Source organism: Propithecus coquereli, unplaced genomic scaffold (assembly GCF_000956105.1).
Source record: "Propithecus coquereli isolate 6110/MARCELLA unplaced genomic scaffold, Pcoq_1.0 Scaffold655, whole genome shotgun sequence".
NCBI lineage: Eukaryota > Metazoa > Chordata > Mammalia > Primates > Indriidae > Propithecus > Propithecus coquereli.
In genome coordinates, this window is record NW_012152563.1 from 110,343 (window position 1) to 126,131 (window position 15,789).

The 15,789-nt window shown below is 42.3% G+C and overlaps 1 protein-coding gene across 1 annotated transcript in view; it reads right to left on the reverse strand.

Annotated features, from left to right (window-relative positions):
* MTHFS (5,10-methenyltetrahydrofolate synthetase (5-formyltetrahydrofolate cyclo-ligase)) overlaps nucleotides 1–15,789 on the reverse strand; it is a gene marked incomplete at its 3' end in the record, with an annotated part of 35,841 nt that overhangs the window by 16,147 nt on the left and 3,905 nt on the right. The window contains exon 2 of the mRNA XM_012660090.1: nucleotides 13,681–13,942. Coding sequence (XP_012515544.1) covers nucleotides 13,681–13,942 — 262 coding nt within the window. The remainder of the gene's footprint in view (nucleotides 1–13,680; nucleotides 13,943–15,789) is intronic.

Consider the following 15,789-nt stretch of genomic DNA (forward strand, 5'->3'; position numbering starts at 1 on the left):
AGGTTTCCTGTTACAGTGTACCTTTTTTAAGAAACTATTTTTAAAATATTATATTTCCTCCTGATACAACCTCATGGCAAACTACTATGTGTAATTAAAGACTTGGCTGAGATACAACCGCCCTTCCGAAGCCTCCTAAACACTTCCAGGCAGAGAGCTCTCCACCTAGGCCCCAGTGCACCCTGGGCACGTCCTCATGTGTGATCCTCAGGACTCGAATCGCCAGTTTATGCGTGACAGTCACCGACAATATCATCATCAAGCACTTATTCTGCAGTAGGCATTGTACTAAAATCTTTATGTAAATTGCTTATTTAATCTTCAAAAAAATCCAGTGAAGCAGATATGATTATCCTCATTTTCCAGTGAAGGACGAAAGGCTTAGACGAAGGGATTTACGCATGTCCAGGTGGCACGCGGCAGAGTCAGTAACCAAACCCAGCTCCATCGGAAGCCAGAACCTGCACCTTCACCACTCCTCGCCCTCCCTCACCACACAGCCGTGTTCCCCATCACACTACGAGCTCCTTCCGGCCAGAGACCACAGTCCCTTAGTCATCTTTTTGTTTCCAGAGCATCACATGGGGCCTGGCACATCGTGGCTGGTCATTAAAGCATGGCTGTTCGTATTCTGATCATTCATTCATTCAGGGAAAGGTCAACACACTCTCATACGTTGGCGATGAGTAGGTACAGTGGCATAGCCTTTTTTGAAAAGTAATAGGAAAACATCTATAAAAATCTAGAATCCATAGCCATTGCACTAATAGGAAATGAGCCTACGGACTTACTCGCATAACTATGTAGAACTATATCTATCGGGATATTCTTTATTATTACTACAATTTGTAATGTTTAAAAAATAAAAGCAACCTAAATGTCTACCAACAGAAGATTGGTTAAATAAATCAGAGCACACCAACGCTATGCAGACATTTAAAACACCATGCTGGATCTACATGTGTTGCTATGAAAAGAATTCTAAGGTTTATTAACAAGTGAAAAAGCAAGATGCAGATCAGAATGTAAAGTATGATCCTATCTTTACACGTATATTTTTAAAAAGACACATACATATAGATCTAGAAGGATACGTCAGTATGTTTACAGTGGTGACATTTGGAGTAGGCTGTAGTGAGGGGGTACGACTGTTACTTTTTGTTTACACTGGAAAGGCCAAGAGGGCTAGCTGTGTGTCAATCTCCCACAACCCAGTTTTGTCGTTCAAAGCCTATATCCTTATCTTAAGGATCTGCAGCTTGTGCATAGACCTTCCTCCTTCCCACCACCAGAAACATGCAATATAAGTAACACCGTCCTTTCCCTCACAGCATTTTTCATTTTATTTGTTAAACCTACAAAGAGGGTACGTGAGACAAGCAAGTCTTACCTGGAGACAGTTAAATCTGTTTTATTGATGGTTTACCACTAACTGAACATGCAGCTAAAAATACGAAGTCAATTACTAGTCTTGAAAGGAGAGACTGAACACTGACGGGTGAGCAAGTGCAGGGCAAGTCTTACATTCTGATGTCCTACTCCCATGGAGCCCATCAGCCCTCAGGAGAGACTGTCTTGCCCGAAGGCACCACTCCCTGTTCCCGCATCCCTTTCTCATTTTCCCCTGCCCTTCCCACAGCAAAAGCAGACGTACAAAACACTACCTTTATCTGTAGTCTCTTAATTCTAGCACATTATCAATATCTGTTTCCATATAAAGATTCTGTTTTCTCCTTTTAGCTATCCCTTTCCAAATTTATATTTATAGCTTCTTTCTACTTTTATAAATTATGCTAGTCTAGAAAATAATTCCAAAAACATTCAACCGAGAAATGTTGAATGTTTATTCAACCTCATCTGGAAGGGAAATGAAAATGGGTCTGCCCCATATTTGCCAGAAGTTAATTACTTCTACAAACAAACCAGGCTCCCTTTCTGTAGTCACGGGGCTCACCCCATGACCATACAGATGACTCCTGAATCAATATGCCCGATGTCCTGACCTCCCGATCTATACAGCCAACTAGCTGCCTACCAGCATCTGCTGGAGACCCCAGAGCCACCTCAAACAGGATTTATTGTCTGCCCCCAACCACCACCACTACCTGCTCTCCCTCCTGCATCCTCTGCCTCCGTTAGCTTCGCACCCAGATGGCAAAGCCAGACTGTCCCTCAACAGCCTCAAATGGTCAGTCACCAAGACCTGGAGACTCTACATCCTGCATGTGTCAGAACTCATTCCACCCTCTCCATTTCTTAAAGTGGCCATCATTCCTCGTCCGTTCTAACCCATCAGATTCCCAAAGGATGCCTCACTCCCCGTTTCTCTGGCCTTCATCCTCCACAGCCTGTCCTCCTTACTGCAGGCAGAACAACCTGTCCAAATACAGAGCTGATCATGTCACTCACCTAGTTGAAGCCTTTCAATAATTCCCAGCACCTACAGAATAAAGTTCAAACCCCAGACACATGACCTCTTGCCTCAGCTCAGCCCATGGCATCCACCAAACCACAACCTGCCTTGAGCTAAGTGCAGTGAGGCTGCTGGCTGCCCACCTGAACATCACTTCCCTTTTCCTCCTTAGCCGCAGAACCAGGACTTTATTCACGAGGCCACGAATTCCACTGCAAGACTACATTTCTCACCTTCCTGGACAGCTACGAGCGGCCTTATGCCCAAGTTCTGCCAAATGAGACTTATAAGGTGAGGGATGCTCTTTTTCCCCATCACTCTATTTTTCCTCCTGCTGCCTGGAATTTGGAGCTGATAGCTGAAGCTTGAGATGCCACGCTGGACCAAATGGCAGATGTGGCAAGATTTGTCCCTGATGATCGTGGGGTCTTTACAACAGCCACAGACTATTAATACTACTCCCAAACTTCTTTCCCAAGTACCCAACTGTTACTTTGGGTTTTTCTGCCATATGCAGCCAAATCTAAGTCTAACTGATGGGTGCAGCAAGCCCCCGTGACCCACATCCACGGCACAAGATGGCAGCACGGGGAGACAGCACGCCCTCCCACACAGGCACGGGAAAGCAGACCCGGCAGGAACTCCTGGCTCTGCCTTTTACTGCGGCATAGCCATAAATAATGCTCTCTCTGAGACCCACATTCTGCATCTGTGAAACCGGGATAACAATATGCAGTCACGGTGAGTAATAAGCTTACACATGTAAAAGCCCTTCGCATAATGCTTAGTACTTAGCACGCGCAAAGGGTAGCTACTAATAATTTATTCATATCATTGCCTCTGTACAAAAAGTTCCTTGGGAGACCCTACTGCCTCACTTTCTAATCCCATCAGGATTAAATGTCTAGAAACTGAGCTTTTCATAGTTCTTTACATACTTCATGATGCTTCCTTCAATAGAGCATAAGAAACTTGACTCTTACAAACAGGACCAAGGCTTATGACAACTTAGCGTCCCTGTTCCTGGCACAGTGTCACACATAGTAGGACTCACAGAACATTTGCTGCACAAATGAGTGAACCAATAAAACACTGTAGAAAGGACAAGAAAAAGGCAGAGTGTATATATAATATAATTGATTACTGGGCTCAGCTCCTGGTTTTCACTTACCTAATTCTGTTTTCTTTTTGGCAGATGGAATAGAGGATATTTTTATGGCGGGCATTTACAATTTTCTAAAGTAAAAACAAAACAAAACAAAACAAAACAATAATAAAACCCACCAGGAAAAGTTAGCAGTTTACTCCAGGCAAATTTCCAAATGTTGTGATGTGTTTTCTGTTTGTTTCAGGGGGAGAGGTTCATAATGAAAGAAAATACTGCAGCAACCATTTGCAGATAAATCCAAAATGTTATCAATAATGTAACTCCCACCATTTACAAAGAAAATCTTGATTTGTAAAGATACATAATTTCTATTACAAGAAGACTAAAGTGCAAATGTACCTGAACTTGTACAACTATCATTATTAAAAAATAAATCTTAAAATTCAACAGAAGGACCTCAGCACACATACTTGACTTTCTACTTGCCCAATGAAATGAACAAAGGAAAATAAACTTGGGGAAAATATCTATTACTATTAGAAACCAGAGAAGGATGCCATATCTATGTCAGAAACTTTGACGTATTTCTACAAGATGTAATTTACAAAAAAGGGAAGATGATAGTGAGTCACATGCTAAAGAAAAGTCTGCCTTGGGAACAGCCAGAAGAAATCCACTGCAAGAACTTCCATCAAGTCCTCAGCCAGGAGGAGCAGGTATATACATAACAAATGGTCTCTGGGTAGCAAGCAGCCAAGTAGCAAATCTTGACCCGTCTAGGGCCTTCGACATCTAGAGCAAAGTTGATTTAATGAACGAGGCCAGCTCAGCCCTCATCCCAGCTTTCCTGCAGTGCAGTGTGCTCAGCAGAATGAGTGTGGCCGCGACTCCTGACAAAGCCTCCACTCTATAGAGCTTCTGCCCCTGAAAACCTGGGGCTATGCAGCAAACAAACACCTATGCAGAAAACAAACTCTTCATACGTGGGTAACGTTCCCTCCAGCAGCTGCCTATAATAATCCCTTGCTCCCTTCTCCCATCAGTTTACCACAGCTTTCATCAAGCCACATAAACTGTAGCAAACGCAAATCCTTCCCTTTTTTCTCTGTCTGGGCCTGAACACCAACCACATAATCTCTAACGGAGCCCATAAGAAGCATCAATATGGGACAAACCTAAACTTCTTTTAGATGAGTGAAGAGAAAAAAATCACTACAGTTTGAAGTTTTAGAAGTTTTTTTCAAAAAAAAAAAAAAAAAAGTGAAGAGAAAAAAATCACTACAGTTTGAAGTTTTAGAAGTTTTTTTCAAAAAAAAAAGAAAGAGGAGGAAGAACAGGAGCAGTTTTGCCTGCATGAGCTATGATGACATCTAAGAAGACAATGCCTGAACAAATCCAGCAGGAGAAATATGTACACTTCTTATGAATGAAGGGATTTGTGTTTTCTTCCTGAGAGGCCCTGATCATGAGTCCAGACCACTGTTTTGAGGTCAAGGGTTTCCTTTTATGATAAGTTTCCCCCCTGATTATCTCTTACATCTTCCTAAGATTTTTATCCAAACAGTCACTCTGAAGGAAGAGTTTAAATCTATCCTTCCCAGAGGTAACCCAGTGGCCTTTGAAAACAGTACTGAGAAAGAGAGTCCTGCAGGGAGCATAACTCGAAACCTCTTGCCAGGAGCTAGGATCTGGGCAGAGCTCAAGGACAAAAACGGAGCCGATGTGGACACTTCTGCATGGGAGGATGACAGACAGCAACTTCATGCCAGAGCAAGCAGACTCCAGAAAGACTCCAGACGTGCAGGACGTCTTCTGCGGGCAAGACCTGGACTGCAACCTCGTCAGTGAACACGCACACACAGGAACCTAAGTGCTCACATACAACCTTCAAGGCTTTTTTTCTAGAATTGCTGGTGATAAAAATATACTCTTTTGATATCAAAAAGGCAAATTTTCAAAACTACATACATCGACAATTTATGTTACTTCCCATAGTTTACCCCATCCCTCAGCCTGCACCTAACTCACCTCTCCTATGAAATACAGTTTCTGCAGGATAAAAATACTCTAATACATCTTTTAAATATTCCTATTCAAGGTAGTTTAGGTGTATTATCAGAGCTACCATCACTATCTTTGTCTTTTTTATTTATTTACCTTTTTTTTCCTTTAAGACAGGGTCTCATTCTGTCACCCAGGCTAGAGGGCAGTGGTGTCATCTCATCATAGCTCACTGTAGCCTCAAACTCCGGGGCTCAAGCTATCCTCCTGCCTCAGCCTCCCAAGTAGTTAGGACTACAGGTGCACACCACCATGACTAGATAATTTTTTATTTTCGGTAGAGACAGGGTCTCACTGTATTGCCCAGGCTGGTCTTGAACTGCTGGCCTCAAGAGATCCTCCCACCTCGGCCTCCCAGAGTGCTGGGATTACAGGTGTGAGCCACTAAGCCCAGTCTACAACCTTTCTCAAATTAATAAGCACTTGAAAAATAGCAAATTACATAAATGAAGTACAATTCTTGGTTGATTGCCACTATCAATTAACTATTGAGGCGATTTTAGAAAACCAAACTCTCAATGGCTCTTCCCAAGGAAATAAAATTGTGTAGCAAAAAATAAAAAAATAAAGGGACGCTGAAGTTTTCTGTATGCCTCTTATATGTATATTTCCACATGTGACATATGACAAATTTATAATATCATTTTCATTCATTATTGTTTAATTAGATATTTTCTTATAATTCATCTGAATTTTTTTTCTCTTGTAGCTTGTTATAACCACCAAATTCAGAAATATTTGCAAACATTTTTTAAATGTAGATAAATGAAAAGTGAAAAAAATAGAAAAAATGTAACATTGGTCATAAAAACTAACAGAAGTTTTCCAGTCACATTTATTAAAGATGTCTAGTCATTAATGAATTACTAGAGCTAGTGTGTATGTGAGGCATATTCTAATTAAAGTTCTAAGAAAATTTAGCTTGTTCTGCTTGTTCTGCTCACTTACTTATGGATAATTAATCAATACAAAACTGATTTTGCAGCAATAATTAGCATAAAAAACAAACATTGATGGATCATGTGCTATTATATTTGCATTTTGTTGCAGTTACTATCAGTCATTCAGGCATGTACTTAAAAGGATATTTAACTTAGTGAAGAAAGAGGTGGTACTTCGTGTTCCCTGGTGTACTGCTTTGAGCCCAAACTCACCAAGGAAAATGTCTGCAGGCTATGTTCCTCTAAAGGGCAGGAGGACTGCCGGGTGAAAGTCGCATGAAAGCGTAAGCGTAATACAGAGAATAACTTTCTAACCTTTTATAAAACAGCCTACAATGTAAAGCATTTCCCTGTTAAGTGGTGGGCTCCTAATCCCTGCAAACAGTAAAGTTTAAAAAAAAAAAACCTTTCAAATCATGTATGTGGGATGTAGTAAAGTAACTCCAATGACACAAAGCATATTGAGGTATCGTAACACAGGAAGAAATACAAAGGAAGAATTGTTTAAATTTGACTAAGAAACCTAAGACTTCTGGAGGAGGCAACATTGAAGCTGGGCCTTCAGGGATCACTATGATTCCAACAGGCAGAGGAAGAAGATGGAAATTTCGGGTTGAGGAAACTACAAGAGTAAAAGCAAAGAGACCATCCCAAAAAGAAAAGGGGGTAGGGAAAATATCTTTTCCTCTTCCCTGAACCTTGCTACAGAATTGGGACTTATTTTCTAGGCAATGAAGGCAGAGTTTTCAAGTGGTGGAGTAATAGGATCTAGTTGAGTTTTAAGGTCACTTTGGCAGGAATTTGAGACTGAGAAGGTGGCCTGTTAGGAGGTCACTGCAGTAACCCAGGACAGAGAATTCAACCCCAATGTTTGCCAAGGTCATTCAAGGCAAGGCAAAATTTCATTTACTGGCACAGCTTCCCTGAAATCATCTCTTGTCCTGATTTTTCAAAGGCCCAAACTCTCTAACTCATTTGTCTGGAAAGAACATGTTATAACTCATTTTACCCCTCAAAGAGTGAAAATCACAGGATTTATTGTTATGAAGAAACATCCATCCTATGGCCTTTCAGAATGCTACAATGAAGCAGTTTAAAGGGGTGTTTTCACTGCAAAGGGATTCAAAGAAATAGATGCCCCCGGCTCTTGCCCATAGAACAGATGAACGTGACAGGCTCTTCCAGTCTGGGGGTGAGACGTTCCCTGAGCCTGCCGCAGGGCTGCTCCTTAACTCCGGAGGACAGAGAGACGTTGACGGAGACTGGGACTGACGCAGAGTCAGAAACACAGAGAGCGGCAGAGCTTGCTGGGGAAGGAAAGAGGTGGTGGGGAAGAAAAAGCACATAAACCCGCAGTGGCGTTTATTCACACACAGGTTTTCAACATCCTAGCTTGAGATTTAAGGTTAAGAATAAACTTTAAAAGAATTTATTTTTTCTAATTCAAACTCCCCTTAAAACTTCTGCCCTTTCTCTAAATTGAATGTATACAGAAACATACATAAACCTAATAGACATTTTAATGTCTCAATTAAAAGTAATAAAATAAAAATTGAATTGGAAAAGTAGTTTCAACACCTGAAGTTCTGTAAGTAGAGAGTTTTAAGTCACCTGGGTTAGTCCTTTTAAAGATACTTAAGTGTTCAATAGTACATTCAATGACTCATTATGCTTGAATAGCCCATCTTGGCAAGAACAGGCCATAACCCCTAAGGAAGTATCTTTTAATCTTAATGGGCTAGGAGTTAACAAGAAGTAAATTACCACTCATTGTAATGAGGATATATTCTAAAGTTGCTGCTGCAAAAGATAAAATAGACAATTCTGGAAAAGGTCCAAGGAAGCCTATCATGGGTGCACTTATCGTTCAAGTGAAAGGCCCTATTATAAATGAAAGCAGTAACTGTTCTTCCTGTGTATTTAGTTGAATACAAAATAACTGAAAAAAAAATTAACTTCACAACCAGGGTACTTTTAGATACATGTGACTCAGTACAAGTTCTTCCTTGGGAAAATATGACAATGTTCCCATGAATACAATTACCAAGAGTACCTGTTTCGTGAATAATGGTTTTAACGCAGCATGCTGTCGGGACAAAGAAAGAAAATCCAGGTGGCAAAGCAGGCTTAATGAACAAGGTGTTGAGAAAAGAAACGGCACTTCAAAGGGCACTGGAGTGGAAACAGAACTGGGTGACCTTGTATCACCAACTGCCCGCGTGTCCCTGGGAAAGTCACTGGAGCTCCCTGGGCCACAGTTATCCCATCAGAAGACAAGGAAGATGCAATGAGAATGAGGACAGTAAGGGTCTGCTCTACCTCCCACAGTGCCTAACTCAGAAGGCAACGTTCCCACTTGTCCAGAGAGGAAGGTCACCCCAGATTCCTGCGATGGCGCGCCGATGGAACAGATAGGAAGAATCACAATCACAGACGGAGGGCTGCCCCAAAACTGGAATTAGAAAAGACAGGTGATAAAAACATTACAAATAAAAATCTGGTAATACTTGATAACCGGATGGGTAGAAAAGAGGCAAGGATAATTTCATGCTCACAAAGTGGCTACTCACAGAAATGTGGAAAGCACAAAGAGAATGGTAAGAATGAATTTAGACATGTTGAAATAAAAAGACAGTGGGACATCCAAGTGTTCCACAAAAGCTGAAAAAAGGTAAAAGCTCAACAAAAACCTGAACAGGACAGCACGAGAGAGAGCCTTGCAGCACCCTGCACGAACCCGCCCCTGTGGGGACAGCAGGCCGGTTAACTCCACAGCGCTGGGACCAGGCCGTGCTCTTTCCTACGACGTCCCCTCGCACTTCGCACAGACTAGGTGCCCAACAAATATTTTCTGAATAGGGTGTTATGATCCGATCCAGATTTCTTCACCTATCCTCAAGGATATTATGATTCTGTCAAATACCTTGATGAAATCCAGACCCGCTGCCTTTATTCTGTCCTGACAGATGCCATGCAACCCTAGCACAGAAAGAAATGAGGTCAGTGTGAATTACGTACAGTGAGCCCATCATAGCTCCCCCAAAAACACTGACATGAACAACCCAGAAGGGTTGCGGACTCTGTCCTTGAAAGTGTCCCATTCAATTACTTTAAAATGTTTTGGTTGGGGACTAGAAAGTCTTCATCATGATCATTTATTTAAGCTACCCACACATAGATATAAATTCCCAAAAAGCCTCCAGAAAGGTCAGAAATTAAAAATCAGCACTGACAAAGCTATGACTGCAAAGAGCCTGCTACACTCCATGAATTTCAAAAATGACTGACAGCACAGGTGAATTTGATTCTCCACTCTCTCAGGATCCACTCCCCCCTTGCTGTGGAAACAGCATCTGTTTTTCCTGTGCTGAATCACTCCCACCCTACTCAGCTCCGTGGTTTGAGGAGGGCCGCAGAGGTAGACATGTGACCTGGTCTCAGTCAGCCAGCACATCCTTCCTTCCTGGTCACAGAGAATGGGTCGGGGTGGGAATGTAAGCCCAGGCCTGGGTCAGCCAGCCGAGTCCATGCCTCAGGCCACAGAGATTAACTGCAGGATGGACACTTGGGCCAGTGAGAGTCAGGATGAGCATTTTATTGGGACTGTTAGAAAACAGACTTGCTTTTTCTCCTGGAACTGCTAGCTGTAAGGATGTCGTGGAACCTGAAGCTGCCATGGGCCACCACGCAGCACCAGAAAATGAAGCCAACATAGATAGAAGCAGAATCAAAAGGCAGAGATAGACTGGCTCCTAATGACACTAATCCAGCCATATCTAAAGCTAGCCCTTTCGTGGCCTTTTCGGCCTCTGAGCCAATAAAATCCTGTTTTTGTTTAAGCCAGGCTGAATGAGATTATATACTTGCAACAGAAAAATTCCTGGCTAATCTAATTGCCCAAGCATCCCTCACTTTGAGGATAAATTCAATAAAGAGACAGATCCTGTTTCATTTACCAATTTGTTTATTTTGCTGTACACATAATGTAAGAATAGCCCACGTGAAATTTTTGCTTAGGAACTTATAATTGCAGCTAAGGACACCAAAGTTCACTCTTTTCTAAGCTGCGATAACATAAGCAAACCAGAAAGATAAACAGACTTCAAAGGCTACACCAAGGACAATCTGAGCTCTGATCAGCTTGTGGCAAACACTGTGAAGCCAGATTTATGCTTTAGCACTGAAACTGCCACATTCTAAGCTGCTGACGCAGGCAGAAGTCCACAGTGCAGAGTGCGATGCTGTGAGATAGCAAACAGCAGACACTGCCCACTCAGACATTTCCACAGGCAACGGCAGAGGGCCTGGCCCCCAGACTGCAGGTTCGAGAACTGTGGGTACGATCCCCCATTCCTTTGCATCCACAAAGAAAAACACGTGGGGGAAAAGCCACCAGCACCACAAATACAGCATGAATAAATGCTACGGAGGAGATAAAAACGATCAATCAGGTTTTTTTGGTAGACTGTTTTTCTATTCAGGACCAGCCCCTGAACTTCTGTTTTTAATATTCAGTATCTTTTCATTTGACGCTTACATTTGACATATACTGCAGGTTGGGATATTCTTTTTACATACATTTTCCCAGCCAGAGTGTGAGTCCCTTCAAGTCAGAATCTTATCTTTCCAGAGCTAAAATAGTGTCTGACACAAAGTAGATACGTGACAATATCTGCCGAAAACTATCAAAACGTTAAATACTTGGCTAGCAGTGAGTTTATCTCACAATGAATGATTTTGCCTTCCTTGCTTAAAATTAGTAATAGATGCCATTTACTGAATAGCTTATATATGCAAAATGATGTGCTAAAAACCATACATAAATGATTTAGCTCATTTACTTGGACTGAGTTTACCCTAATCAGGAGGCGCAACTAAGTTAAGAAGAAGATCATAGTTCTTCCTTACCCTTTCCTCTGCTGTCCTTGAATAAAAATAGCACAAATGCCGTGGACAGCCGGGCGCGGTGGCTCACGCCTGTAATCCTAGCACTCTGGGAGGCCGAGGCGGGTGGATTGTTTGAGCTCAGGAGTTCAAAACCAGCCTGAGCAAGAGCGAGACCCCGTCTCTACCAAAAATAGAAAGAAATTAATCTGACAACTAAAAATATATAGAAAAAATTAGCCGGGCATGGTGGCGCATGCCTGTAGTCCCAGCTACTTGGGAGGCTGAGGCAGAAGGATTGCTTGAGCCCAGGAGTTTGAGGTTGCTGTGAGCTAGGCTGACGCCATGGCACTCTAGCCCGGGCAACACAGTGAGACTCTGTCTCAAAAAAAACAAAAAAACAAATGCTGTGGAGGTCAAAGTGACACATTTTAGCTCAAGCTAAGGAAGACATTCCAGAAGGAGCAGAGCCATTTTAAAAGGAATGGGCTGCCTCTAGAGGAACTGATTACTGGAGGACACCAAGCAGAACTTCAATGACCAGGCGTGTTACAGAGACGATGCGAGCATGGGAGGTCCTGTTGACAAATGGTCACCAGAATTAGGAAAGTGTCCTGGGCTCCACCCTTAAGCCTGCAAGTCTGAAGAAGTAGCTGCATTAAATTTGAACAATGTCGTGGCCTACAATGCCCTGTTTTTCCTTATCTATAAGCCTAGGCTACTCCCCAAAATACTCTTTTATTATCTCACTGTCTTAAAATGCTCGCAAGCTTTCCCCTTCAAGATATGAAAGAGCTCTATCATGCCGACATCCATATGGTCTACTGAAGCAGGACACGAAGGAGGTGGGTCTGAACGTACTTTTGGTGCCTAAACTCTAGCAAAGCCCAGGATTGGATTCTGCAGGGGAAGTGAAAGTAGCAAGGTAGAGACTCCCTCTACTACTATGATTCCTTGACCCTGTCCCTTCCCACTCCACCATACTGATTTTAGCGTATGTGCTGCCAAAGTGAGCATAGTCATATCGATTTTACAGGTTATGGTGTTATATTGAAAGGGGCAGAAATTGGAAGAAGGCCACGAAAAGTTGTGCTGGGGTTTCTTTGCAATCATGTAAGTCTTAGTCAAAAATATACACCTCTAAGACAGGTCTGAAGTATTATACTAAAAAATAGTACCCTTAGCTTGTTTTGCTTTCACCTCTTTGCTTGATAATGAAAAAATCTCCCAAGCAGCTGTTGGCTGGAGAACAGCATACATAAAGATCAAGTAGTAGAAAAAGCAAAACAGGGCTGGGAAACAGAGCTATTCTGTTCCAGAGTGGCTGGAACTTAGACTATGAAGTAGGGGGGTAGAAAGATGTGAAAATGGAGACGTAGGACCAGGGTGAGGAAGGGCCTTGTTAGGGAGTGTTTACTTCAACCTAAGGGCAAGAGGAAGTCACTGAAGGGGGAGGGGGGCTGGCACAGAAGTAGCAGGTTCTGCATTTTAGAAATCTTGTTTCAATTACTATTAGACATTGGATTGAGACGGAGGAGAAGATGCAAGATGTGGATAGGAAGAACAGTTAGGAGGCTATTACGGTAATCCAGGAGCAAGAAGATGGCAGCTTAGAATGTAGTAGTAGCAGTGGGCTGGAGAGAAGTAGACACATGCAATAAATATTCAATAAATAAAATCATCAGGACTTGGCAATAGATCACACATGGGGCATGACAGAAAGAGAAGCGTCAAGGACGATCTGGAGATTTCTGGCACGGTCAACATGCTGGTGACGCCAGGCACTGAGATGAACCCATGGTAGTTGGGGTCGAGGGGAACATGATTTAGTTTGGAGCATGTTGCGTTTGAAATGTGTATGTGGTATCCAAGCAAAGATATCCAGAGGTAGCTGTTAGGTCTGAACTAGAGATATAAATGTTCACTGGCATTAATAATAGTACACCCATTAGCACACAGACCATAGCTGAAACCACTGAAAATAATTAAGTTGTTCAGGGAAAATGTATAATTCAACTCACAAGGTTGGGGCAAAAGTCTAAGAAGTCAACAATACCGCGATACCTTACTCTCATGGTTTACACCTCACAGCTTACAGAAGACATCACATCCCAAGCCATGGAATGTGGGTGTCTTGGAATGTAAGTGAAATTCAAATTCATCCCTGTAGGAAATGAGACTCCCACTGGCCCAAACCTAACAAGTGGATCAGAGATCTAACAACTGGTCAGTCTGACATCCTCAGAAGTCAATTCTAACAGCGTAACACTCACCTGTGGACAAGGCCTCCTCCCGAACGTCACCCTCACCAGGCTGAGGAATATTCCAGGAGGTTTTGGGAAGGGAAGAGATTTCCTCGGGTGATGCTAATCTCAGCATGTCCATGTGATTGCTCTGGAACTGGTACCGAGGGATAAAGCAGGTCCTGCCTTGTTGGAAAATGTCCCTGATAATCTCTTCTGTCTCGATTTCATCTTGCATGCTCAGAAAGATGGAAATTCTTGTGGACTTTTGATACTGACTGTGGGCAATCACCTAAATGGGAAATGGTGGCAATTATATTTCCAAGATCACACTTTTAAAAACGAGCAATTCCCCTGAACAGTTCCTCCTCTCTCTCAGCCTTCCCCAACTTCTCTAACTACCAAAACAGAGTGATACAGTGGGTCGGACAGTGCTGCGTCCCGTAGCCTGACTTTGAGCTGAGGACCCAACGCTGGCCTCTCTGATTCCTTTACCCCTTTCTGGCGTGCCCACTCTGGTAGGGATGAGAATTCGCTGTCATCACAGTGAGGACCAGCTGTCTGCCTCGAGAACCAGGCTTGGTCCCCACCTACCCATTTTAGTAATCTTCAGCCATTCTACCTGCTTCTCCCAGAGTCTTTGCTTTATCTCTCAGCGGTGGCTCCCACAAGCTTCTCCACACCTTAGACTGTCAGGCTTCTTTACTCCTAAACTCTACCCATTTAAAGCCAAACCAAACCCCCAACTCCTCCTAACTGGTGCAGAACCCTTCCTACATTTAGAGTGAACATACAACCTAACAATTCTGTATTGCATGAGTTGATCACTAATTGTTCCATATGCCCTAAACACAGCATCCCTAACCAGTCCATAAACTCCCTGAGGCGGAGTACATGCCTTAGCTCTATCATTCCCATCCTGTTTCCTAAAATCCTTCTGTTTAAATGAATGTTAGAACGTCCACGAACATGCCAGGTGGGAAGGGAGGACCCATAGTCACTAGGCTGAACCACTCAGACAGGAGGCTGACCTTTGCTTACCACAGAAAAGTTAACCATCTCAGGAACTTACCCAGACTCAGAAGTTAGCCCTTAGCTTTCTTTTTTGCCCCTCCTTTTCTGTTCTTCCCTGTTCTCTAAGCTAAGAAGAAAAAAATACTGCAAATCAGCTTATAAATATGACTGGCAGAAAGATACAGGTACAGAAGGTCAAGTATTCCTAATGAAAAAGGAAACACAGTAATTAAGCAGATAGAGCCCATCAAACCAGTGCTAAGGAAGGAAGTTAACTCTTGCTTTCTGCTAAGTTACAAAGCTGTTATGAGGCCTGAAACAGGCAAAGAAAGGAAATGCAAAACCCAGACCCTGGGCAGGCCTGGGGCTTTTGGTATCCAAGTTAAGTGAAAGTTATGTAAGAAAGTTAAGTCTATCTCTTGTTCTCTTTAAAGCAAAATACAGAAAATCAAGAGCTGAATAAGTAGTAATAAACATCCGTTAAAATTCAGTGTGAGACAGTGCATACATATTATCTTCCTTCCTCAAATCCCATTTATATGAAAGCAAAGAAGCCCAAAAAAAGAAAATCCATTATAGCACTGAGGAGAAGACAACAGAGATCTAATTTATCTAAGACAGAGAATGGATGGGACAGTATTTCTAGATAAAACAGCAGCAGACCACAACACTCAGAAAACACGGATAGGTTCAGGCAGAATCCATTCCTCCCCTGGAATCCCAAAGCAAGAGAGGAAACCTCATTGGTTACCAAGCCTTCATTCATAAATATGTACAGACAATAAAGGGTCATCAAACATTTTGGAAAACCAAGATACAAAATAGAAGGATTAAAAAAAAAAAGGGTGCAGGGAGAAAAAATGAACCAGCAGGAAACTGAGAAAATCAGAGAATTTTTTGAAATTCTAATTAGTTTTCTCAGACAAATTTAAGAAGATAATTGCACCTATAAAACAACAACGGACTGCTATGGAAAGGAAGCAATCAGAGAATTAAGAAATAATCACTGGAAATTAAAATTGTGATTAGCAAAGTTAAAGCAATTTAGGAGAAAGACTTGGAGTAGGGGAAAAGGACAAAAATAGGGAAAATGAGAAAAAAAAGTTAAGAGATATAGAAAACCAA